Source organism: Mustelus asterias, chromosome 7, assembly GCF_964213995.1.
Source record: "Mustelus asterias chromosome 7, sMusAst1.hap1.1, whole genome shotgun sequence".
NCBI lineage: Eukaryota > Metazoa > Chordata > Chondrichthyes > Carcharhiniformes > Triakidae > Mustelus > Mustelus asterias.
This window is the reverse complement of record NC_135807.1, coordinates 23,432,441-23,456,717: the sequence shown is the minus strand read 5'-3', so window position 1 is coordinate 23,456,717 and position 24,277 is coordinate 23,432,441. Positions and strand designations below refer to the sequence as shown.

General features: G+C 44.7%; 1 protein-coding gene across 2 annotated transcripts in view; it reads left to right on the top strand.

The window, feature by feature from the left end:
* The window catches only part of tsnare1 (T-SNARE Domain Containing 1), an 842,640-nt gene extending 818,896 nt beyond the window's left edge, over positions 1 to 23,744 (top strand). For both annotated transcript variants that reach the window (XM_078217021.1, XM_078217020.1), the window contains exons 11-12: positions 17,451 to 17,568; positions 23,515 to 23,744. In XM_078217021.1, the coding sequence (XP_078073147.1) occupies positions 17,451 to 17,546 (96 nt within the window). In that variant the 3' untranslated portion in view covers positions 17,547 to 17,568; positions 23,515 to 23,744. The remainder of the gene's footprint in view (positions 1 to 17,450; positions 17,569 to 23,514) is intronic.
* The last annotated feature ends 533 nt before the right edge of the window (positions 23,745 to 24,277 follow it).

Genomic DNA, 24,277 nt, shown 5'->3' with positions numbered 1-24,277 from the left:
GGGTGGGATTGTGGTCGGTGCAGACTCGATGGGCCGAATGGCCTCCTTCTGCACTGTAGGGTTTCTATGATTTCTATGATATGGAATTAAAAGTTTAATGATGACCACAAAATCTTCTGGTTCTTGCCACAATTGTGAAAACGTTGGTGGTTTACAGCATTGTTGATTTTTGTAAAAACCCATCTGGTGTCCCTTTCGGGAAGGGAATCTGCCATCCTTACCTGGCCTGGCCTACAGGTGATTCCAGATTACACAGCAATGTCCTTAAAGACTCTTAAATGCCCTCTGAAATGGCTCAAGGGCAATTCGGGCTGGGCAATACATGCTGATGCCCACATCCAATGAATGAATAGAAAGAATAAAAACCGCAGCTGTTTATCTTCTCCTTCTGAGACTCTGGTGCGTTTTCTTTGAACTTATCCTCAGCAGGACAGTGTTTGCATTCAGCTTGCTCTCAGCGGCAGTGCTAGAAATTGAAATATCAGACTACATTCATTTTTTCTGTTGCATTGAGGTATGTGTACAGTAAACAGTTAGCATTCAATGCAAAATCATCGGTCCATTAATATTGCAGTGTTAATTAGGGCTTTGTATTTTACATTAGAAATCAATACATTCATCAGTGTGTTGGCATTTACTATATCGGAGACTAAAAAAAGTGTTCCTCAGGGTTTGACTCAGTGGCCTTGTTTAACTTGCTCCATTAGTTTCCCTTTATCACATCAATACTGGTGAACGTGTCCCAGTTTTTCTGAAGCTTGTGTGTCATTTTACCTTTTCCCTTGAGGGCCTACCTCCACGTGTCCTGTGGAGTTCCATGAAGAATCTTATTAAATACCTCGATGGTGTTCTTAACCTCTGAGAACTGACAGTCTCTCGACCCAATATCTGCATGGGATTGCATTGATCATTTTATTAACATTATTCACTGCTGTGTGGCCTGAGCTTGCCCTAGTGCCACTGAGGGGAATTGAGGTAATGGGGTTAGACACAAAGGCTGTGACACAGGCCTCTAGGCACCTAGTTTTACAGAGTTACTGGTACCATTTCACCTAAGAAATGGCAGCTGTGGCTGTGAGCTATTTGCTCACGAGGTGACCTTGTGAGGACGTTAATGCATGTACAGGGAATATATGCTGGAAATAGGCATAGTAGGCAGATTAATGATGTCAATTAATGCTGGGGAGTATGGTGCATTACTGCACCATACTCCCCATGTTGCGAAGTGTGGCAGATTATTGCAGTGACACGTGCTGGGGGTTGTGGTGCATCATCGCAGTGTCCCAAGCTCAGGGGTCTGGTGCATTACTGCAGTGACGCATACTGGAGGTTGAGGTGCAATATTGCAGCAACACATGCGAGCGATGCAGTTATTGGGATAAGGCATTTGAAGGTGAATTTACTGACCTTGACCATTTATTTACATGGGGCAATGGAACTTCTTATGGCACTCCATCCAGATTATTGAGATTGGACATCTAGCATTTATAGCCACAGCAATCAATTCCCATTGCCTTGCCCCTGGAGATAAAGGGTCTCTTTGCTCCTGCTGACCTCCTCCACCAAGGTCCTCAGTGCAGCATCAGAGAATGTTGGAGCCTGCTCGATGTCTGTTGCACCAGCCTAGAGTGTTGTTCTTGATCACACTCTCTTCTCCAATCAGTTCCTGTGCCCAATTCAACCAGAAAGTGCCTTTCTTTCAGAGGTGTAGGCTAGCGTTATGTGGTTCCAGCATTGCAGCATATTGGGCCCCCTGCTGAGCTATGCAGCCACTCAGCAGTCTGTTTAGCACTGGCTGTATGCAGTTAGCACCCAAATCAGCAGGCAGCACGAAGTTTGCATGGTGCCTATGCTGGAAGCAACAGACGTGAGTAAATTCTGCAATATGAACTGAGACTTATATAATTTCACAGCCAGGGAGTTTATAAACTCTGAATCAAAGCAAACTCCGGCTCTCTCTGGTACGCACAGTCACCATTTGCAGTCTGGCAATCTATCAATGTTTGTCGTCTTTTCTTTTTGCTTTCAATTTATTTTCGGTTAGCTTTTTCCGGTGGGGCTTGGAATGCACTATTTCCAGTTGCCACCACGTTTTTGTTACTCTGAGGGGATGTTGGTCAACACAAAACTAGTGATATAACTCAGCACTCAGTTCTGAAATCACAGTGTAGCCTGCACTAAATGCTATCCCAATAGCCTTGGCCACACACCAAACACTGGAACAGTATCTCTTCACTCACTTTCTCCCAATCAGATTGCTTCAGATTTCACAAGGTCTTTCGACTGGAATCATGAAGTGCTTCAAAAGGATTATGAAGATGATTTGCTTCATAATCTAACTACATTAGGCCATTGTAAATAGGTGCATCTTAAAATTGCTTCCTGGCCCTTGCCTTCATTGCTTCGGCTATGGTCCATTGTTCTTTTTTGTCCACTAAGAACCTAAATTGTGCATTTTTATTTTGTGTTTCATTGTTTTTCACATCTTACCATCAATCATGGATAGAATGGATAGTCAGAGTCTTTTTCCCAGGGTAGAATTCTTAGAGTCATAGAATCCCTACAGTACAGAAGGAGGCCATTTGGCTCTTCGAGTCTGTACTGACTACAATCCCACCCAGGCCCTATTCCCTTATTTACCCTGCTAATCGCCCTGACACGAGGGTCAATTTAGCATGGCCAATCAACCTAACCCACACATCTTTGGACTGTGGGAGAAAACCGGAGCACCCGGAGGAAACCCACGCAGACACGGGTCAACTACTCGGGGACATAAGTCTAAAATAAAAGGTGGAAAGTTTAATGGAGATGTGAGAGGCAAGTTTTTTGCACAGTGGGTTGTAAGTGCCTAGAATGCACAGCTAGAGGAGGTGGTAGAAGCATATACGATAGCAATGATTAAGCGGCATTGTGACAGATGCATGAATAGGCAGGGAATAGAGGGATATGGACCGTGTAGAGGCAAAAGGTCTTTAGTTTGGAAAGGTGTCATATGTTGGCACAGGCATAGGGCATGTTACTGTGCCTTATTGTTCTTTGTTCATAGGAATGAGCTTGATGCTCGATTTGAATGGTCAGTGCTGGTAGAATAGAATTGTTTCTGAAATTAGTGAGGAAGAAGGAATTCCATAGGAATTTACAGAGGCAAATCCATAGGCATTGGAAAAGATCTAACTCCACTTATTATTATCCACCATGGCAAATCTGTTGGTCTAGCCAAAATGCTTAGTTTGTCTTTACCTTCCTCCATGGCATAATGATAATATAGTCCTGGTTTGTAATGTCTGAGAGATTGAGAATTACAACTGACAACATTTTGCCACAAACCCAATAGCTTCATGGCCAAAAAATTGAACTGAAAAGCTTTAAATTGGAAAACTAAAAATTAAAAACTTTAATTGAATTGAAAAGTGCTTTAAAACATACAGTTAACTCCTGATCGTAATGTTATTAAGGGCCTTCTCTGCTGCATGTTGCCCCCCATCGGGACCTGCCCCCTCGCTGATGTGACATCACGTCGGTAAGGTCTAAAATAAGTTTTTAACAACAGAAACCAGGTGGTGGGACACACAAGTAAATATAGCCCTCGGGGAGAGAGGGACATGCCTAGGCAGTGCCCTGACACAGCCCCCAGCCCACAGACATAGCCTCCTGGTATCCTGGCATTGTTGCAACACAACCCGGCACGGTAGCACAGTGGTTAGCACTGCTGCTTCACAGCTCCAAGGGTCCCGGGTTCGATTCCCGGCTCGGGTCACTGTCTGTGTGGAGTTTGCACATTCTCCTCGTGTCTGCGTGGGTTTCCTCCGGGTGCTCCGGTTTCCTCCCACAGTCCAAAGATGTGCGGGTTAGGTTGATTGGCCAGGTTAAAAATTGTCCCTTAGAGTCCTGGGATGCGTAGGTTAGAGGGATTAGCGGGTAAATATGTGGGGGTAGGGCCTGGGTGGGATTGTGGTCGGTGCAGACTCGATGGGCCGAATGGCCTCCTTCTGCACTGTAGGGTTTCTATGTTTCTATGTAACCCCCAGCACTCTGGCACTGCCTGGCATCCTGGTGCTGTCCCCTAGCACCCTGGTACCACCACAGAGGGCAGTGCCAGGGGAAGATGGGGCAGTGTCAGAAGGGCCACTCTGGGGGACTCCAGTGGGGGAGCAATTTCCCCTCTTCCCTTGGGGGGGTTCCCCTTATCAATGGGGTGCGATGCCCATATCCATGGGGACATGAGGGGGTTGCCCTTGTACATGAGGTGGCCCTGTTGGAGGGGGGTTGCTCCTGGGGGTGTGGAAATGCCCTGGGGGATGTTGCCTGTGAATAGAGGGGGGGGGTTTCCATCAGCGTTTGTGGGGCAGGGGGAGGTCCCTGTTTTTTTTTATTGGCGATTAGGATGCCCTTTACATATTGCCCGGGAGCACAGGCGGTTAAAAAACAATGGAGATTTATTTACAGTTGGGTGTTCTCTTACATGTCTGCTTCTACTCTGTCTGTTTCCTAGGCTTGGGATGTCACTTCTGGTGAACTCATGAATACATTAATACAGCAGAGCTCAGTTAGCCAATAAGAATCGATACAAATACAAAACAACCCCGATTTTGGGATACCTGGTGTTGCCGGCTTTTTCTGGCCTTACTCCACCGGCCTAAAGGCATGGTCCACAGCTTCACAATGATAGCTGCACAATGTGGCGACACAGGCTGACTCTGCAGCTGGTGAGCTGGACATCGGTTTTCTCACCTCAGCCAGCACTCTGTGCAAAAAAGAAAAAATTCTGCCCACCACTTCACCTCTTTCTCCTTAACACCAGAATATTCCCTCACTTATTTCCTCTGAAATACTCCACAAACAATTATTATCTATTTTTAATATATTATATGACAATCAGATGAGGGGAGGTGATGGCCTAGTGTTATTATCATAGTAGGGGTGGCACAGTGGCTCGCACTGCTGCCTCACAGCACCAGAGACCAGGATTCAATTCCGGCCTTGGGTGACTGTGTGGAGTTTGCATGTTCTCCCCGTGTCTGCATGGGTTTCCTCCGGATGCTCCTGTTTCCTCCCACAGTCCAAAGATGCACGGGTTAGGTTGATTGGCCATGCTAAATTGACCCTAGTGTCAGGAGGATTAGAGGGATAAATACGTGGGGTTATGGGAATAGGGCCTTGGTGGAATTGTGGTCGGTGCAAACCCGATGTGCCGAATGGCCCCCTTCTGCACTGTAGGGAATTCTATGATTCTATGATCTCTGGACTATTAATCCAGAAACTCAGTCAATGTTCTGGGGGCCCGGGTTCAAATCCCACCACGGCAGAAGGTGGAATTTGAATTCAATTTTAAAAATCTGAAATTAAGAATCTACTGATGACCACAAAACCATTGTCGATTGTCAGAAAACTCCAGCTGGTTCACTAATGTCCTTTAGGGAAGGAAATCTGCCGTCTTTACCCGGTCTGGCTGCATGTGACTCCAGAGCCACAGCAATATGGTTGACTCTCAACTGCCCTCAGGCAACCAGGGATGGGCAATAAATGCTGGCCAGCTAGTGACGCCTATGTCACGTGAATGAATGAAAAAAATCAGATCCCCGCACATGTACTCATCCCAACTAATAAGCATGCATTTCCACTCAGTTTTCCAGATCTCCACCTGGAAATCTAGCCTGCTTGTGCCCAGTGAATCATTTCAATCCTGCTCGCTCATGAGTGTGTTAGGCCCCCAGTGTCTTCCACTGTACAAGAAGCTCCGGTATCCATTCAAAGAACAAAGAACAAAGAAAATTACAGCACAGGAACAGGTCATTCGGCCCTCCAAGCCTGCAGCGACCATGCTGCCCATCTGAACTAAAACCCCCTACCCTTCCGGGGACCATATCCCTCTATTCCCATCCTATTCATGTATTTGTCAAGACACCCCTTAAAAGTCACTACCATATCCACTTCCACTACCTCCCCCGGCAACGAGTTCCAGGCGCCACCACCCTCTGCGTAAGAAATCTGCCTTGAACATCTCCTTTAAACCTTGCCCCTCGCACCTTAAACCTGTGCCCCCTAGTAATTGACTCTTCCACTCTGAGAAAAAGCTTCTGACTATCCACTTTGTCCATGCCTCTCAAAATCTTGTAGCCCTCTATCAGATCACCCCTCAACCTCCATCGTTCTAGTGAGAACAAACCAAGTTTCTCCAACCTCTCCTCATAGCTAATGCCCTCCATACCAGGCAACATCCTGGTAAATCTTTTCCGTACCCTCTCCAAAGCCTCCACATCCTTCTGGTAGTGTGGCGACCAGAATTGAACACTATATTCCAAGTGCGACTTAACTAAGGTTCTATAAAGTTGCAACATGACTTGCCAATTTTTAAACTCAATGCCCTGGCTGATGAAGGCAAGCATGCCGTATGCCTTCCTGACTACCTTCTCCACCTGCATTGCCACTTTCAGTGACCTGTGTACCTGTACACCCAGATTCCTCCAATTGCTACCATTCGGTAGCACCTTCCTCCTATCCAGGCATTGATACAATGTCAGCCCCATTCATCCTACTAGGCACAACCAAGTACACTACTGAGCTCAGCGGCCTCACTGGAGGCTCTGGATCTTCCTGGCCTGCCCTTCCGCGGATGCACAGCCCGCAATACTGTCACTTGTTGATGCACTTTTATTCATCTATCATCTCATCTCCAAAGGATCACTCGGGTAGGGACTTCCCCTACACACCCTACTTTGATTTTTTTCACTCTCTCAGGCAAGGTGTCTGACTCCTTTGCAATTGTAATACTAGTTCCCTCCTTGAGACCCAAGTGTTTTTGCCTTCCTGCTCCCATCGCTTACTCTGGGACTCTTCCTCAGGAGATCCTATGGTTTGATGTAAATTTACCTTTTGCCTTCCCTGTTCCCCTATTCTCTTTCCATATCTTCTGTCTCCAATTTGAGGATCATTCTCCTTAATTTTGATATCACCATGCGCAGCCAATGTTTGCGATCACCTCCTCAATGTCCACATAGCCCCAGCCCCGTCAAGTCTATCTCTATCCAAGTCTGCAATTTCACAAACAGTCTGCGAATGCCTCTGTGAAGCCACCCGAATCTCTGTTTCATATTGCTCACTCGTTCACTTGGTCCCTTGCAATCTGAACCAGAGCCCACTGAATTGCAAAAGATAGTCAGTGTCTGATTGAGGGACAGGGCATCAGGAAGTGGGTGGGGAGAGTGCCTGCTAGAGCCACTTCCATGCCCTTGCTTTTGAGCCTCCCTTCTCCCTGAAACCCCCACCTCATGATTTCCCATCCACCTGAGACTTGAGATCCCTCCCTGATCCTGATCTTGGGCCTAGGCGCATTACTGTATGGGCAGCAGCCACCATCTCCCCGATGTTGCTGCCTGCAGTGGCGACTGCCAGTTTCTGATTGACTGGCAACTCTCAGAGGGTAGGACTCCTGACCTCGAGGTCCTTGATCTACCGCTGCTCATTTAGTGCATTTTATTATGCATTTAGCGAATACGAATCCCCAAAGCCATGCGATAGCCTCCACATTTGCTGGGTTTAAGGTGATTAGGTCGCCACTTAGTCTGTAGAGAGGTAATGTCCAGCACTGCTTCTGTCTTTTCATGGGTGCTTAAGAGATACATACGGAGGGCCCAGCAATGGATTTGACTGTACATGGGCCCCGACCTGTCCTGAACCTATTTAGCAAGGACCATTGTTACGATGGCAGTTCAAAGTCGGCCATTCGGTAAATGGGGTTTGCCACAAGGAACTTGTCAGTGGCTTCCTGTGTTTCCCACTCTTTGTTCCGTAAAATCATAGAATCCCTCCGGTGCAGAAAGAGGCCATTCAGCCCATAGAGTCTGCATCTACTCACCGTCAGAGCAGCCAAGCCCAACCCCACCCCATCACTGTAACTCCACACGTTTAACCCACAAATTCACTTTACCTACACTTGGGACACTAAGAGGCAATTTAACATGGCCAGTCCGCCTAACTTGTACATCTTTGGACTGTGGGAGGACTGGAGCACCCGGAGGAAACCCACAAAGACACGGGGAGAACGTGCAGACTCCACACAGACAGTGACCCGAGGTGGAATCGAACCCGGGTCCCTGGCACGTGAGGCAGAAGTGCTAACCACTGTGCCACCCAAGGGATGTCTGCTTGTAGATCTTGCCGAGGGAAGGTGCTCCATGTGGGTCAGTAGGTAGGCTGAACAGATCATCGTGGGGTGGCAAGTGCGGATGGTTTCAACCCGCTTGTGGGTTTTCATCAGTCAATAGATGTCAATGCCTGACAGGCATTAATACAGTGGAAGGAGATAATGCAAAGCTCTCACCAGCTTTTCAGCTGGCAGGTGAGACCCCCACTGCCTCCATTAACTACTACCCGAAGATCCGCTGAGGTCTGTAACAAAATAGACTGTACTGTAACTCAATTACTGTCATTCCTATAATTCAGACACGGCTTATTCCTGTTCCACAGGCAGTACTTACTTCAGGTGCTTTCATGCTTAGATAGAAGTTCAGGACAGTTGCAATACATTATCCGATTTAGAGGGAAATGTACTGTCAACTGAGTTATCCTGCAACACAGACAGCATCAATAAGAGGCAACAAAAAACTGTGTAAGTAATGGCTGGCTGCAAACCTGGGACTGTAGCTATCAATCTTTTGGAGTCCAATATACACAGAGCTGTCATCCTTGGATAACTGTGAGGTATGAGATTTTCACTCATCAAGTATACACCCATGGCTAAAGGCTACAGGTTGAGTATGTCACGTGAGATACACAAGTGAGATGAGTATACTTTTTGTCGATTCGATTGTCCTCTTCTCCCCTTCTTTCTCTTCCTTTGCTCTATCCTTTTATTTTTATTTTGTGTCCGTTTTTCTGTATTTTCTTTGCTCTTTCACGGGATGTGGGCTTCACTGGAAAGACCACCAGGGGAAGCAATGGCCTAATGCTATTATCGATGGACTATTAATCCAGAAACTCAGCTAATATTCTGGGACCCAGGTTTAAATCCCACCATGGCAGATGGTGGAATTTGGATTCAATAAAGATATCCGGAATTAAGAATCTACTGATGACCATGAAACCATTGCCGATTGTTAAAAACCCATCTGGCTCACTAATGTCCTTTAGGGAAGGAAATCTGCCGTCTTTAGCTGGTCTGGTCTACATGTGACTGCAGAGCCACAGCAATGTGGTTGACTCTCAACTGCCCTCAGAAATGGCCTAGCAAGTCACTCAGTTCAAGGGCAACTGGGAATGGGCAATAAATGCTGGCCAGCTAGCGATGTCCATGTCCCACGAGTGAATAAAAGAAAATTGTTGCCCATCCCTAATTGCCCTTGAACTGGGTGGCTTTCTTGACCACTTCAGAGATTATTTAAGAGTCAACCATTTATTGTGGGGTCTGGAGACGCATGTAAAGCAGACCAGTTAAGTGTGGCAGATTTCCTTCTCTAAAGGACATTAGTTCATCAAACGGGTTTTTACAACAATGATGGTATTTTTATAGTTACCGCGACTGAGACTAGTTTTACACTCCACATGTTATTATTAACATAGAAACATAGAAGATAGGAGCAGGAGGAGGCCCACATCGGTGGAGTTAAACATTTTAATTTTCACAAACTTTTTGGCAAGAATATTAAATTTGATTACCCACCTACCCAGTGTAAATAGGTTTGATTTCCCCTCCAGTGGGTAAAGTGTATTTAGTCCCTATAATTTTATCATGCAGTCAAGAGGAATAACCAGAAGGCGTTCACTTAATTCTTATCTCTGTTTGATTCACTGTTCTCAATTTGGCCACAGAACTGGAAGCTGTACACTCAAATCCACCAGCATTCCTCTTCCGGTTGATTGCTGCTGGAAGGTGTGGCAGGGAACATTAGATGTGAGCAGGATTAGGTTCAATCTTGGTTCCCCTGTGACTCACAGGGCTGAATTTTATGAGAAAAAAATCTAAGTGCCCAGTTAGCGTGAAAATGGGAGAGTTGCAGATCCATTTTTTGGGTGGGTTTTTATGCCCAATCTTGTGCACATAGTGGATGAAAAAATGGACTAGGCTGTTTCTAGCTACTACAGGTCGTGGGTGGGGCTTAATTTGCTAGCCAGCAGCAGAGGTAGCAATGGCGCATGTGCAGACTTCTGTGCCTGCACATGTGTGATTCCAACAGCAAAGGGCTGAGAGAGAGATAGAAAGTTGTCAGGCCTCTGCTGTTGCAGCTAGCCTGAACCCAGCCCCCCCCCCCCCCCCCCACAATCACAGGAACCCATGGCCAATAATTAGCCCTACACCGCCTGAAAATGTGCCCCCCCCCCCACCAATCATAATGCAGAGCAGCAGTGGACACCCCCCCCCCCTCCTCACCACTGATCATCTGCAGAGTGTGCAGCAGGCTCCCCCTCCCTCCTTGATCAGGCCACCCCCACTTGACCCCGCCCCACCATAGGCCCAGCTCCCATAAAACCCATCAGGCCCCACCCCATACACTCCTTCAGGTCTCACCTCCCATAGGCAGTGCCAAGGTGCCAGGCTGGCAGTGCCAAGGTTCCAGGCTGGCACTGCCCAAAAGGCACCCCCTTGCCTTTGGCCTCCCTGGGGTGCCTCAATGGCCTCTAGTTCTGCCAGCAAAGGCAACACAACTGTTCCCCATTCACGGTGAGGAACAGGTGTTTTCCTCATCAGAGAGAACCTCTCCTGGCGAGGCCATAAAGGCAACTGAGCCCTGAGGATTCAGCACAGGGCTCACTTAAGTGCTGTAAATCATCATTTAAATAAATTTAAATATACTATTGAGCCTCTTGCTGGAAATGGCGATAGGCTGACTATGCCAGAAATCCAGTAAGATCACGGGAGCCAAGAAATTGGGCGCCATCCTCTCGTGCGATTCTCCCGGCTCACTCTGCCCATCAATGGGTGGGGCAATCTGGTAAAACTCCAGCCATTGAGTCATTATGACATAGAAGGACGCCATTCAGCCCATCGAATTGACTCTAGCCCACCACATAGAGCAGTCCAGTCAGCCCTATTCCTCCTCTCTACGCCCTTAACCTGCAAGTTTATTTCTTTCAAGTATCCACACAATTTCCTTTTGAAATCATTCATCCTCTCCACTTCTAACACGTTTGTAGATCGTGAGTTCCGGGTCATTGTGACTCACTGAGTAAAAAAATGTTCTTCCTCCGATCCCTTCCAGGCATTTCTTGCCATGAATTTTTAATCTGTGCCTCTTAGTCCTTGTACAGTCAGCTAATGGAAACCATTTTCTCTTGACTGTCTCATCTAAACATGTCATAATCTTATACATCGATAACAAACCTCCTCTCAACGTTCATTGCTCCAAGGACAACAACCCCAGCGTCTCCCACCGATCCTTGTAACTAATATCCTTGGGGATATTCTAGTAAATCTCCTCTGCACCACCTCAAGGGTCTTCATATCTTTCTTCGTCAGAGAGTCATAAAGGTTCGGCATCACTTCCCTGCTTTTGTACTCAATACTTTGATTTGTGAAGTGAGAGATATCCATATGTTTTGCCGGTCACCCTCTCAATACGTGCTTCCACTTTCAAAGCCCCTAGCAATGAAGCCAGCAAGGGCCTGAGTGCTTGTTATCCATATCCTTATCCTATGTTGACAAAACTTGCCGGAAATGGGAATGGTGGTGGGAATCATGGAATCGTGTCCCTCTCAACGTAACTCTGCTGAACTCCAAGAAAACTCTGGAATGTGTCAGGGAGCAGGTCAGTACCACCTTCCCTGGATAGCAAAGGACATGAGCTAAAGAATGCCATGCACGTATTTAACATCACTTCCTTGATTCTATATCCAGTGCTCTTAAGTATAAAAGCAAATAATCACACTTGCTCCCTCAGCCTTTCCTACCTCCACTCACAAATTGGAACGGATTCACCAGAACAATTCAAATTCACAAGTGGCAGCCTCAATTCATGCCAGAATCTGAAACAATCCTTCCTTTTAAAATCTTACTTTTTCTGAATGAATAATGTTGCGTCACATGCTCCAAGCACGCAGAAATGAGTCATAAGCTACGCAGTGGAAAGAGTTCCAATAGACCACATTTATCAAAGACTTAGAGCAACTTAACAATCTCACAAAGGATGGAAAACACTTCTACCTCCTCACTGACCTCTTGCTATTGACCTACGTGTAATTATGACACTACTGTGCCTTTAACAAGGGTATTTTTAATCACGTTCTCTGCAGTTATAAGCAGTCACTGAGCTGCCCTTTTAGATGTCCTTTTATTGCTGCTTAAATGATTTAATGGATTTTTGTTTATTTTTAATCTGGTCATAATGCACTCTCTTGGAGTTTACGACCTTTTTGGAATTGTTGGGGGGAAGAATGATTGACCGGTCAGGTGGGGCAGTTTTTTTCATCACGAGTTCTTTTACTTTCAGTTTTGGTTTCTGGCTAGTTAGAAGGTGTTTGGACTCCAGGCTGGGTGTTGCAGTGTTTTGTCTCTCCCTGGTATTCGAAATTCTGCTGGCTAGTTGGAAGCAATCTTTCTTACTTTCCTGGAGTGAGAATTTTGCTGTTGGTGGTTTGCTGGATAGAGGCAAGCAGTGGCTCCATCTCTACCTCGAGGTGCTGGGAGTTCCAGAATGGAGAAATCAGAGCTTCAGCTCTCCATCCAAAGGACTAATTCATAGCAGGTGTTGAAGAGCTGAAAAATCGCGTGAGCATACGTATTTTCTGTGCTAAACCAAAACCGGGGGTATATGTTGGGCAGAATGTTATGTTTTTTTTATTCATTCATGGGACATGGGCGTCGCTGGCTGGCCAGCATTTATTGCCCATCCCTACTTGCTCTTCAGTAGGTGGTGGTGAGCTGCCTTCTTGAATCGCTGCAGTCCATGTTCTGTGGGTTGACCCACAATGCCGTTAGGCAGGGAATGACAGGATTTTGACCCAGCGACTTGCAAAGGAATGGCGATATATTTCCAAGTCAGGATGGTGAGTGGCTTGGAGGAGAACTTGCAGGTGGTGGTGTTCCCATGTATCTGCTGCCCTTGTCCTTGTAACAGTATGTTGGAACAGTACATTGAGCTGTCAAGGCTTATACAATATTGTGGTTGTTTTTTTTTTCTTGTTTGTAATTGGTAAAAGTTATTACAAATTTTCTTTCTGTGTGTTAACTATATTCTTAAATAATCTTTGTTTGATAAAAGCTCCCTAGTGGGTCACTTGAATTCTACTTGGAGTGAAACATCTTTTGCTTACCAGTACCAAAATTCAAAGTGCAAAACTTATGATCTAGGCTGACTTCATTAAACACCTTGGAGTTTCTGACCTGGATTATAACAGTAATTACGGCAAGAAATGTCAGCTATTCGGGAGGATAATGCATTAACTTAATATTGTTACTATCTTCCGGCCGCACCCTCACACCACCTGCATGGCCAATTTAAAATTTCAAGAGTTTTTTGGTTTCATTAGGCAATGCAACCCAGGCTGGACCTGGTAGCCCCAAATTTAAATCTGGGCTGGAAAACTTTGTAAACACAGAAAGTTCTTAGTGTGTTTACCCCAGTCCAACGCTGGCATCTCCACATCTGGAAAACTTTGGCAGGATGAGGCCTGGGAGATTTCTGGGAGGAATTAGCTGAGTATTGGCAACTGGACAGTAAGAAATTTGCAGAAGAAATTGAGTCTAGAATTACATGAACAAAAGTATCAGCAAATGTCTAGATACAGCAGAGCTAGACAGAGTCGACGTTTGAAGGTGGACTCATTGATCTTGGATAGGATTAGTATTTGAAACTTAGCCAGAAGTCATATGGAACTTCAGAGTGTACAAATCTTAATCCAGTCTCAATGTTACTAGAATCCAAAATCTCTTATTGGGGCAATTAATACACTTTTGTGTACTTGGGTCAATTCAATGCACTTTATGTAACTTTTGATAGGTTGCATTTTATTTAATTGAAATGTAGGCAGGCAGGATTTTCGAGGCCTGATGGGGACGGCTAGGCCTGGAATTTCCTGCCACTGCCCTGGTTATTTGCCAACCATTAGAGACATTTTGTAATGAGCCTGGGTGGGGTCGAGATGGCTGCTCACTCACAAGGGGTGGGTAGCCAATTTGGCTAGTTAAGGGGCCTATTAAAGGCTCCGCACTGCAGTCAAAGCATTGCCAGTTAAATGGAGTGGCTTCCCTGCACTCTGAGGTTTCATCCCACTGGGGCACCTCCTCCATACCCGTTATGGCCATTGGGCCGCAGTTGCAACCATCCAGCAGAGAGGTCTTCGGAGAGAACCTTCACCTTCTGACACTTTCTCTCTTTCTCTCTCTCTGTGTCTCTCCCTCTGTATGTCTCTTCCTTTGTCTCTGAATCTCTCTCTTTCTGCCTCTGTCTCTGTCTCTCTCACTCTCTGGGCCCGATTTTACCAACGCGTTGAGCCCACTTTCAGGCGCGGAAACTTGGTAAAGTCGGGCATGAGGTGAGTAGTGCGATCCCAGCCTATCTCCACGCCTTTACCAAGGCCCAAAAATGGCTGCAATCGGGACTGCGCCCAAAATGGGCATGACGGCCATTTAAATGCATTTGCATGCATTAAATTGACTTAATGGGCTGCACGCTCAACTTTACCAGCACTTCCCCCTTTACCACCGTGTTCGCCTGTCCAGAATCAGCGCGAAACAGACATGCTCCATAAAAGTCCAATTCGGCTGTTCCAGTTAGTGAGGATATAGATGCCAAGTGTCCGACGGCTCTCTGCTTGAAATCGGCAGTGGGGGGGCGGTGGTCTGCTGCCACTCTGCCTGAGATCAGTGGAGGAGAAGGGGGGAGGGGCCTGAGATCGGTCTGGGTGGCAGAGGGCGGAGGGATAAGGGGGTCAGTAATGTTGTGGGGGTGGGGCAATGTCTGTGGGGGGCCAGGGGGAGGTATTATCTGGCCCAGGAGGGATGTGGCAGGGGAGCCACATTCTATCATTTTTTTCTGCGCATGCGCAGTTGAGGCGCCGATTGGAGCTGATCCTCCCACAGGCTTCTGCAGAGCGATTCGAAGTTGCTGATATTTTTTCAGGCAGAGTGCATATGGGGGTGCCTGAGAACGGGTCTAAAAGTCAGATCTGAAACACTCCCAGTTTCAAGTCCGCCCAGCACTTAAAATCAAAATGGTAAAATAGAGCCTTCTGTCTCTCTCTCTCTGTAGGAATTGACAGCTCCTACCCCAGGTGGTGGGAGTGCAGATGCTTCATTACTGAAGGGCTTCCTCTGCAGCTTTGTGAGCTCATTCAGGACAGCGAGTGAGGCCTCAAGCCATTAATTGGCTAATCTGGTAAAAACCATTGTTGGGTGACTATTCCCAACACAGTGGGAGGTCAGGACCCAAATTTGATCGCAACCCCAAATGGACAATCCAGCCAGTAGTCTGCAGACATACTCGAACTGATCACTGAGAAAATGTCATTAACCAGAATTCAGCAGCTTTCACTTTGACCTTTAACAACATATTGATATTAAATACTGCTGAATGAAATGCTGGTTAAATGTTACTTTAATTACAGTTTAATAAGTTTCTCATCAAGTTGTTATCATGTTGTTTTGTTGTTTAAAGCTGTAATTTTGTCATAAAGTCTGTTGCTTGTTGCCCTAGCCGATTGTTCCTGTGCTTATTGCAAAGGCATAAAAAGGACAGTAAATCATCCAGTATGGTGAGAAGCATCCATGCCGGATGTACGCTGTCCATCACAGTGGTACGGACATTGAAAGAAGTGTCCAGAGCTTAAGCCAGAAATAGATATTCCGCCCTTTCCAAGTGCAAGTGAGGGACCAAATGCCTGTTTAATTTTCTCCTTAAACAAATTGGTTTGGCCAGAACGGGCCTATTTGTGGCCTAAGCAATGATCCTTAAAAGAACCACTGCAAGGATGGACCAAACAGGTAAATATAAAAATATTCTTGAATGTGGAACCAGGAGGTAAAGGAATAATCAATCTGACTCCACATCATGACCACAGGTTATTGCTGGACCTCTCCTGAGCACGTGCTCTGTTAATATGGAACTACCTTGAGCCCTAAGAGATGCTGCCAGTTCCTCCCTGAGATGATTTAATAATTAGTTGGTCATGGCACAAGAGATGAGCATGGGTTTTAATTTTTGCTTGGGAATTATTTTGAAGCAGTGAATAGATTTATAATTTTCTCAAATTGAGACTTTGACAGGTGGAAGCTGAATGCACAAGCTTAAGGTCCCAAGAAATTAAAAATGCAAAATACTTTTTTCTCTAATCTCCTGGGATTCTTAATGACAATCCGACTTCACAAGAATAAGCTTTGTTAGCAAAACTATGTTCCACTTCTACTAGCGTGAGATTTCAACTAAATTCCCAGCATCTGTCTGGCAGATCAACATTGCAGCAATATGTTAGTCACCCTCATTGTGCAAATTTGTGCCTGTACCATCTTGACAGACACATTTTGGACACCCTCAAAGACAGGTGGCGGCTTCATTGAGGTCCAAAGGTCAGATTCCAGTAGTCGTGCCTGCAAGTACAAACAGGGAAAAGTAACCATGTGATCGAGCCATATTGGAAAATGAGGTCCACTGGAAAATTATAAATAGGCCATAATTTGTTTCTTTATTTTAAGCACAGCTTGCGGTTTGTGTTTGAGCACGGTATTGATGATCTTTAAGGAGGGTCGTCATAATTTATATGTTGACGAGGATAAGTGAGGTGACCTAGAAACCTTGAATTTTGTTCGTATCTATGAAACAAATATACAAATGTATGTGTGAATCTAGGGACGGTAAATATAAAACAAACACTGCAGAACAGAACACAAAATGCAAAGTAAGCCTCATGATTAGACACCTGCACCTGGGGTGTCTCTATTAAAATAGCTCCTCTTTTCAGAACATAAACTGAAGGCCTCCACTCCAGTTTTAAAGAGGGTAGAGATTTTCCAAAATCTGTCATCTAGAATTGAATTGAATTGATTTATTATTGACACATGTATTGGGTTACAGTGAAATGTTTTGTTTTTTGTGCGCCAAACGAACAAAGGTTCGTAAGTGTCTGGAACAAGCTGCTAGAGGTAGTAGTAAAGGCGGGTACAATTTTGTCTTTTAAAAAGCATTTAGACAGTTACATGGGTAAGATGAGTATAGAGGGATATGGGCCAAATGCGGGCAATTGGGATTAGCTTAGGGGTTTGAAAAAAAAACGGCAGCATGGACAAGTTGGGCCGAAGGGCCTGTTTCCACGCTGTAAACCTCTGACTCTACGACTATGACTCTAAAATATACCGTTCGTAGAGGATACAGGGGAGAAGGAAAGGATAGGGTGCAGAGTATGGTGTTGCAGTTAGACATGAATGATTTCACATGAATGTTCTAAAATGATTGAAATTAGAGTTTAGTGGGAAATCCCACGGAGCGCTTTGGACAGTGGCTGACAATTTTTAAAATTTCTTTCAGAAAAGAGCTCGGAAGTTGAAATGCTGCTTCATTCTGGCTGGGATGGTTATTTTGTCTGTAATCATCATCATTATTGTAGTTTCAGTAAAGCACTGAATGTGGTACAATACACTTACAGGTAAGGACTCTGTTTATTTCATTTCATAACTTACTCAGTTGCAAAGTTACTTCAAGATGTAAGCTATAATTTACGCTTGCCATTATTGTTCATGTCTGAAGCTATGTTTCACTTTGATAATGTGTTCAGTGAGCCTTTGGATTTTAGTCTGAGAGCTTGTGTTAAGTTCTCCTGTAAGGGGAAGCAAATACTGGTTTCTAACCCCCAGAAGCACCCAATCTTGGCCTCTTTGACCTGCCCTGCAGATGCCATTAGGAATTGGTTCTGAGCAACTTTTGTATGTAGATTAATGTCACTGGAAAGGTTATTTTAACATCCATTAATTCTATTTTAAGTTAGTTGTGCTGTTCAAATGTTGTGCTTGGCCAAATAATGGGATAGATCTTTCCATTACTGGTTGGTTCCCTATGGGTAAAATTGGACTACAAACACGATAATTGAACAAGGCACGACAAGTCACTTCACATGCCAATCTTTGGTGGTATTTTGTGCATGGAATTGACAAACTAATTGTCCTCAGATGTACTGACCTGCAGTCATCTGCTGTAGTCCTGGAATGAGTTTGATATGCTTTGGACCATCAGTTGCAAACAGCAACTGCATTTAGATTCATTGGATAAAGTACAGAAATTGGAGCAATGAGCCAATTGGGACATAGGTAGAGGGAAATGGAGTAAAATCATTCAGCCGTTTGAATGTGTTCTAATATTCATGACCGATATACCTGAATCCAATTTTCTCCATCTCCCTTGGTACCCAACAGAAACCTATCCATCTCAGTCTTGAAAATATAAATCAACTCAGCATCCATTGTCTTGTTTAAATTCATTCTTGGAATGTGGGCGTCGTTGGCTAGGCCAGCATTTATTGCCCATCCTTAATTGCTTCTGAGAAGGCAGTGGTGAGCTGCTTCCTGACCCACTGCAGTCCCTGAAGTGTAGGTACACCCACATTGCTGTTAGGGAGGGAATCTCAGGAATGTGACCCAGCGATAGTGAAGGAACGGCAATATAGTTCCAAGTTGGGGTGCTGTGTAGCTACAAGGGGGACTTGAAGGTTCATATTTTCCCATGCAACTGCTGCCCTTGTGCCCCTAGATGGTAGAGTTTGGGGTTTTGGAAGGTGTTGCCAAAGGAGCCTTGATAAGTTGCCAAAGAGAGACTTCCAGATTTCCACAACACTTGATATGAAAAAAAAACTTCCTAGTTTACTTTCATGGCTTTCATTTTAAGATGGTGTCCTTGTATTCTGGATTCCTGTACCAGAGGGAAAGAAAATCTCTGCTTCTGCCATTTTAGAAACACAGAAGAAACATAGAAAAACTACAGCACAGAACAGGCCCTTCGGCCCCACAAGTTGTGCCGAACATATCCCTACCTTTTAGGCCTACCTATAACCCTCCATCCTATTAATTTTAATTCCCTTAATCATTTTAAAGACTTTGATCCAATCACCTCAAAGCACTCTAAATGCAAAGAACACAAGCCACATTTATGCAACCTGTCCTCATATTATGATTGGTTAAGTCTGTGTATCAGACTGCAGAATCTATGCTGCACCAACCAAGGTCAGTTTGTCTTTTCCTGAGGTTTGTTGCCCTAAATTGACCATAGCATTCCAGGTGAGGTCTCACCAGGACTCTGTACAACTGAAGCATAACTTCCTCATCTTTGTAATTCAGGCTTCTTGAGATAAATGCTGGCACTCAGTTAGCCATATTGATTACTTGTTGTACCTGTGTGGTGGCATTTAAAGATCCCTTTGAGTAGATACTTATCATCATCTGTACACTTGAATATATGATTCCCTATTCCTTCAAGCAAAGTTATTACCTCTGGTGTCCTCTAAGTATCCATCCATAACTCCCTCCTGTTTCTGATCTAAGAACTGTCCCTCAGTGTCATTTTTCACATGCACTGACGACACCCATTTCGACCTCACCCGTCACGTCTGTTAATTCCTCTGCTGTTGCTAAATTATCAGAATGATTATCTACCATTCAGTGCTGGGTGAGCAGAAATTTTGCCCAGTTAAATATTGGGACGATTGAAGCCATTGTTAATGTTCTCCATTCCAAACTTCCTTCCTTAGCTACCAACTCCATCTTTCTCCCTAAGATTAAGCCAGTCTACTTGCAGCATTGGTGTCAGATTTGGGCAGCACAGTGGTTAGCACTGCTGCCTCACAACGCCAGGGATCCGGGTTTGATTCCCAGCTTGGGTCACTGTCTGTGCGGACTCTGCACATTCTCTCCATACCTGCGTGGGTTTCCTCCAGGTGCTCTGGTTTCCTCCCACAGTCCAAAGATGTGTGGGTTAGGTGCATTGGCCATGCTAAATTCTCCCTCAGTGTACCCGAACAGGAGTGGTGGTGACTGGGGTATTTTCACTGTAACTTCATTGCAATGTTAATGTAAGCCTACTTGTGACACTAATAAATAAAACTTATAATAAATAAAACTTTAACATCAGCCATGATTGAATGGTGGAGCAGACTCGATGGGCCGAGTGGCCTAATTCTGCTCCTATGTCTTATGGTCTAAAACTTAAAAAAGATTTGATGCTGAGATGAGCTTTCAAGTGCAAATCTGCACCACAACCAAGTCTGCTTTTCTCCACCTCCCTCACCATCACCTCTGCCTGAGATCATCTGCTGCTGAAACCCTCATCCATGCCTTTGCTACCTCTAGACTTGACTATTCAAATACAAGCACTCCTGGCTGGTCTCCCGCATTCTACCCTCTTGAGAGGGTAAACTTGAGATTATCCAAACCACTGCCACCCGTGTCTCAACTTGCAGCGTTTCCCTATCACACCCCTGTGCTCATTGACCAACATTGGCTCCTGGTAAAGCAGCATCTTGATTTTAAAAATCCTCATCCTTGTTTTCAAATCCCTCCCTCTCTCTGTAATTTCCTCCAGAGTCCAAGATATCTGTGATTTTCCACTTCTGTCTTTTTTTTTTGCAATCCCAAATTCAGTTCCTCCTCTATTGCCCAGGCCCCCATCCCTGGAACTCTTTCTCCCCGCACCTTTCAACCTCACTTTCCTCCATTAGACACTCCTTAAAACCTGGCAAGCTTTGAGTCATCTGACCTAGCGCCTCGTTCTGTGGCCCAGTATCATACTTTGTTTTGTAATGCTTCCATGACATGCCACATTATACCGTTTGAAGTGCTACATAAATGTAAGCTGTTGTTGTTAATATATTTGGTAAAAACGTCAAAGCCCCAGTATGGATTCCTGAGGAACATCACTTTTCACAAATAAAAACAGCAAGTGCTGCCAGCACGCATCAGATTTTGCAATATCTGTCGAGAGAGGAACAGAGGTAACATTTCAGGTCTGTAACCTTTCATCAGAACAGACCTGAAGCACTAACTTTGGTTCTCTCTGCAGAGATGCTGCCTGACCTGAATATTTCCAGCATTTTCAATTTTGATTTCTGACTTGCGGCGTTTGTTTTGTGTGAGTTTACATATCCTTCCAACCAACAAATGTTCCCTTTATCCCTGCTCTGTTTTTTTTTCCATTTTTAACCCATTTTGCAAGGTCGTCTCTGTCTCCATAAACTTCCATTTTATTAATAACAAGACAATATTCACACTTAAATGTATGCTGACTTTCTCTGATCAGTTGATACTTCTCTGTCATTCTATCCTGATGATAGATTGCAATGACTTTCTTACAATTGTTATTAAACTGACAGAATTGTATTTATCTTGTTTCTCCCTCCTCCCAATCAAATTTGGGAATTTCCAATACAACTTCAAACTATCATAGAAGCATAGAACCCCTATAGTGCAGGAGGAGGCCATTCAGCCCATCGGGTCTGCACCAACTCTCCGCAGGAGCATCTTACCCAGGTCCACACTCCCGCTTCCACCTCCCCCCTTCTGCCCTATCCCTGTAACTCCACAATGGCTCATCCACCTAACCTACACATCCTTTGGACACTAAAGGGCAACTTAGCATGGCCAATCCACCTAACCTCACATATTTATCCTGCTAGTCCTGCTGACACTAGGGTCAATTTAGCACGGCCAATCAACCTAACCCGCACATCTTTAGACTGTGGGAGCAAACCGGAGCACCCAGAGGAAACCCATGCAGACACTGGGAGAATGTGCAAACTCCACACAGTCACCCAGGGCCAGAATCGAACCCGGGTCCCTGGTGGGGTTTGAACTCATGGTCTCTCAGCTATTGGACCAGACTTTTATGTTAGTTCAATCATTACACTTTACCCTTAAAACTGCTCAACAAGCTACTCTCAATTATTGTGTAAGTGGTTCGAAGTGGCATCAGTGTAGGTACGCAACCACCTTGCCCAACCCCCATGACTTGTCTTTAGTTCGCGATCTCTGGAAAGCAGAAGGAGAGAGAAAAAAAATGTGGAAAAAAGAACAGGGCAAACAACAGACTAAAACTTCATTACATTTAAACAAATTGACATCAGGTAGCTTTATCCCTATCGTCTTTGCCACCTCGGGCATGAGGAGACAGGAAAGTTCGCAACCTCTAGGCTCCATTTTAAATATGGTTGGAGTGACAATAAAGGATTGGCTTCTTGCAGCTCATAATTTACAAACAATGTAATTGAAATAGGTTAGTACAGAAATATGTGCCAGAGCAATATCTGTGACATATGAATCTTATATACATTTGTCCTGCTTGTCTAGAAAACCTTACATTCTATTGTCATATTTAATCAAACCTTTATCACAGAATAGAATCCCTACAGTGCAGAAGAGGCAATTTGGCCCATTGAGTCTGCACCAACTCCCTGGCAGAGCATCAGGCCCTCTTCCCCCTCCCTATCCCTGTAATCACACACACTTCCCATGGCTAATCCATCCAACCTAGCCATCTTGGGACACTAAGGAGCAATTTAGCATAGCCAATCCACCTAACCTGCACATCTTTAGACTGTGGAAGGAAACCGGAGCACCCGGCGGAAACCCATGCAGACACGGGGAGACAGTGCAAACTCCACGCAGTCACCCAAGGCCGGAATTGAACGGAATTGAATGGCGCTGTGAGGCAGCACTGCTAACCACTGTGCCACCGTGCTGCCCACATCTTAAAGTTAATATTCAAGTTTTGGTTTCCCTCATATATGAGGAGTCTGCTGTTACATACAAACATAAGAATGTAAAAAGATTTTGCTCCTTGAGTCTGCTCCAGTATTCGATATGTTCTCAGATTCTACCTCAACTGCACCATCCCTAAATCCCTTAATTCTCTTTGTATTTAAAATTCTGTTAATCTCTGTTTTGACCCAGTATTCATAATTCTTTGGGGTAGAGAATTCCAAAGATCCACAAGCTTTTGCGTGATGATAATTCTCCTCATCTTAGTCCTAAATGGCTGATTCCTTATCCTGTGATTGTGATCCCTTAGTTCTGGACTCTACAGCAAGGGGAAACATCCTTGTCAGCCCCTTAAGAATTTTGCAATAATTTCAAGGATTGGCGCCACCAGTTACCTTGCAAAATGCAATGGTTTATTACAAGCATAAACAACTTTTTACAGAATGCTTTAACCAGTCTTCCCATACTCAGCTCTTGGGTCCAACTGCTGGGACAAGTCACAACACGTCGCAGTGAATCCACAACTCTGCCCCTGATTGGACAGCATGTCACATCCCTCTGAGAATGTCTTTTGATGGGGCTAGCTACTATATATTTTTTTTAATTCAATGAGATCACCTCTCTTTCTTCTAAATTCGAGGGATTGTAGGCCTAGTCCACTCAATCTCTCCTCTTAAAATAATCAACTCATCTCAGGAACCTTGGCTAGACTCCTTCTTGGTCACATATATCTTTCCTGAGGTATGAAGAACAAAACAGTGCTCAGTAATTCAGGTGTGGTCTCACCATTGTAAAGGATGCTAGTAAGAGGCTCGGACTTATAAGCTAATTACATGCCTCTGTTTTATTTTCAGGGTTTGCCAGTTTTATCCCTTGTGCTTCTCCAACAGCAGAAAGAGAAGAAACCAAATGGAATAATGCAAAGCCAAATAATACAAATGTTGTCAATGTAAGAGCAGTTTCCTGGTGACATTAACATTTACACTAACAAATATGAATTGCACACAACTACAGATTGGAATTTATCTGATTATCAGATTTTTTTTATGGGTAATCGTAATAAAATTTCAAATTATTAAATATTCTGGTGGCTTGTGTGGATTTTTTTCTCTGTTCCAAGAATTATGTGGATTAGAATGAGGTAAGTCTACAAGTAATGGTTAGGTGTTGGCAACGTTGCCACCATCCAGATTCCTGGCGAACCTGCTTGTCATTATCTTGACAATCAAAGAACATGCCCTTTATCCTCACTCTCAGTCTCCAAACTCAAACCAATCCCCAACTCCTGTCCTAAGGTTATAAGCCACACTAAAATTTAAAATTCTCATTCTGGCTTTCAAATCTCTCCATGAATCCCGAAACTCCTCCAGCTTCACAACTCTCTGATACATCTGAGCTCCTCTGTTTCTGCCCACTTGAACAACCCCAATTTTAACCATTCCAGTATTGATGGCTGTGCTTTTAGCTGGCCAGGCTCTGAGCATGGAATTCCTCCCTAAACCCCTCCAACCTCTCTCCATTATTTCCTTATTTAAAACTCTCCTTCAAAACCCACCTCTTTGATCAATCTTTTCAGACCTCTACCTGAATAGCTGATATCATTGAACCATAGAATCT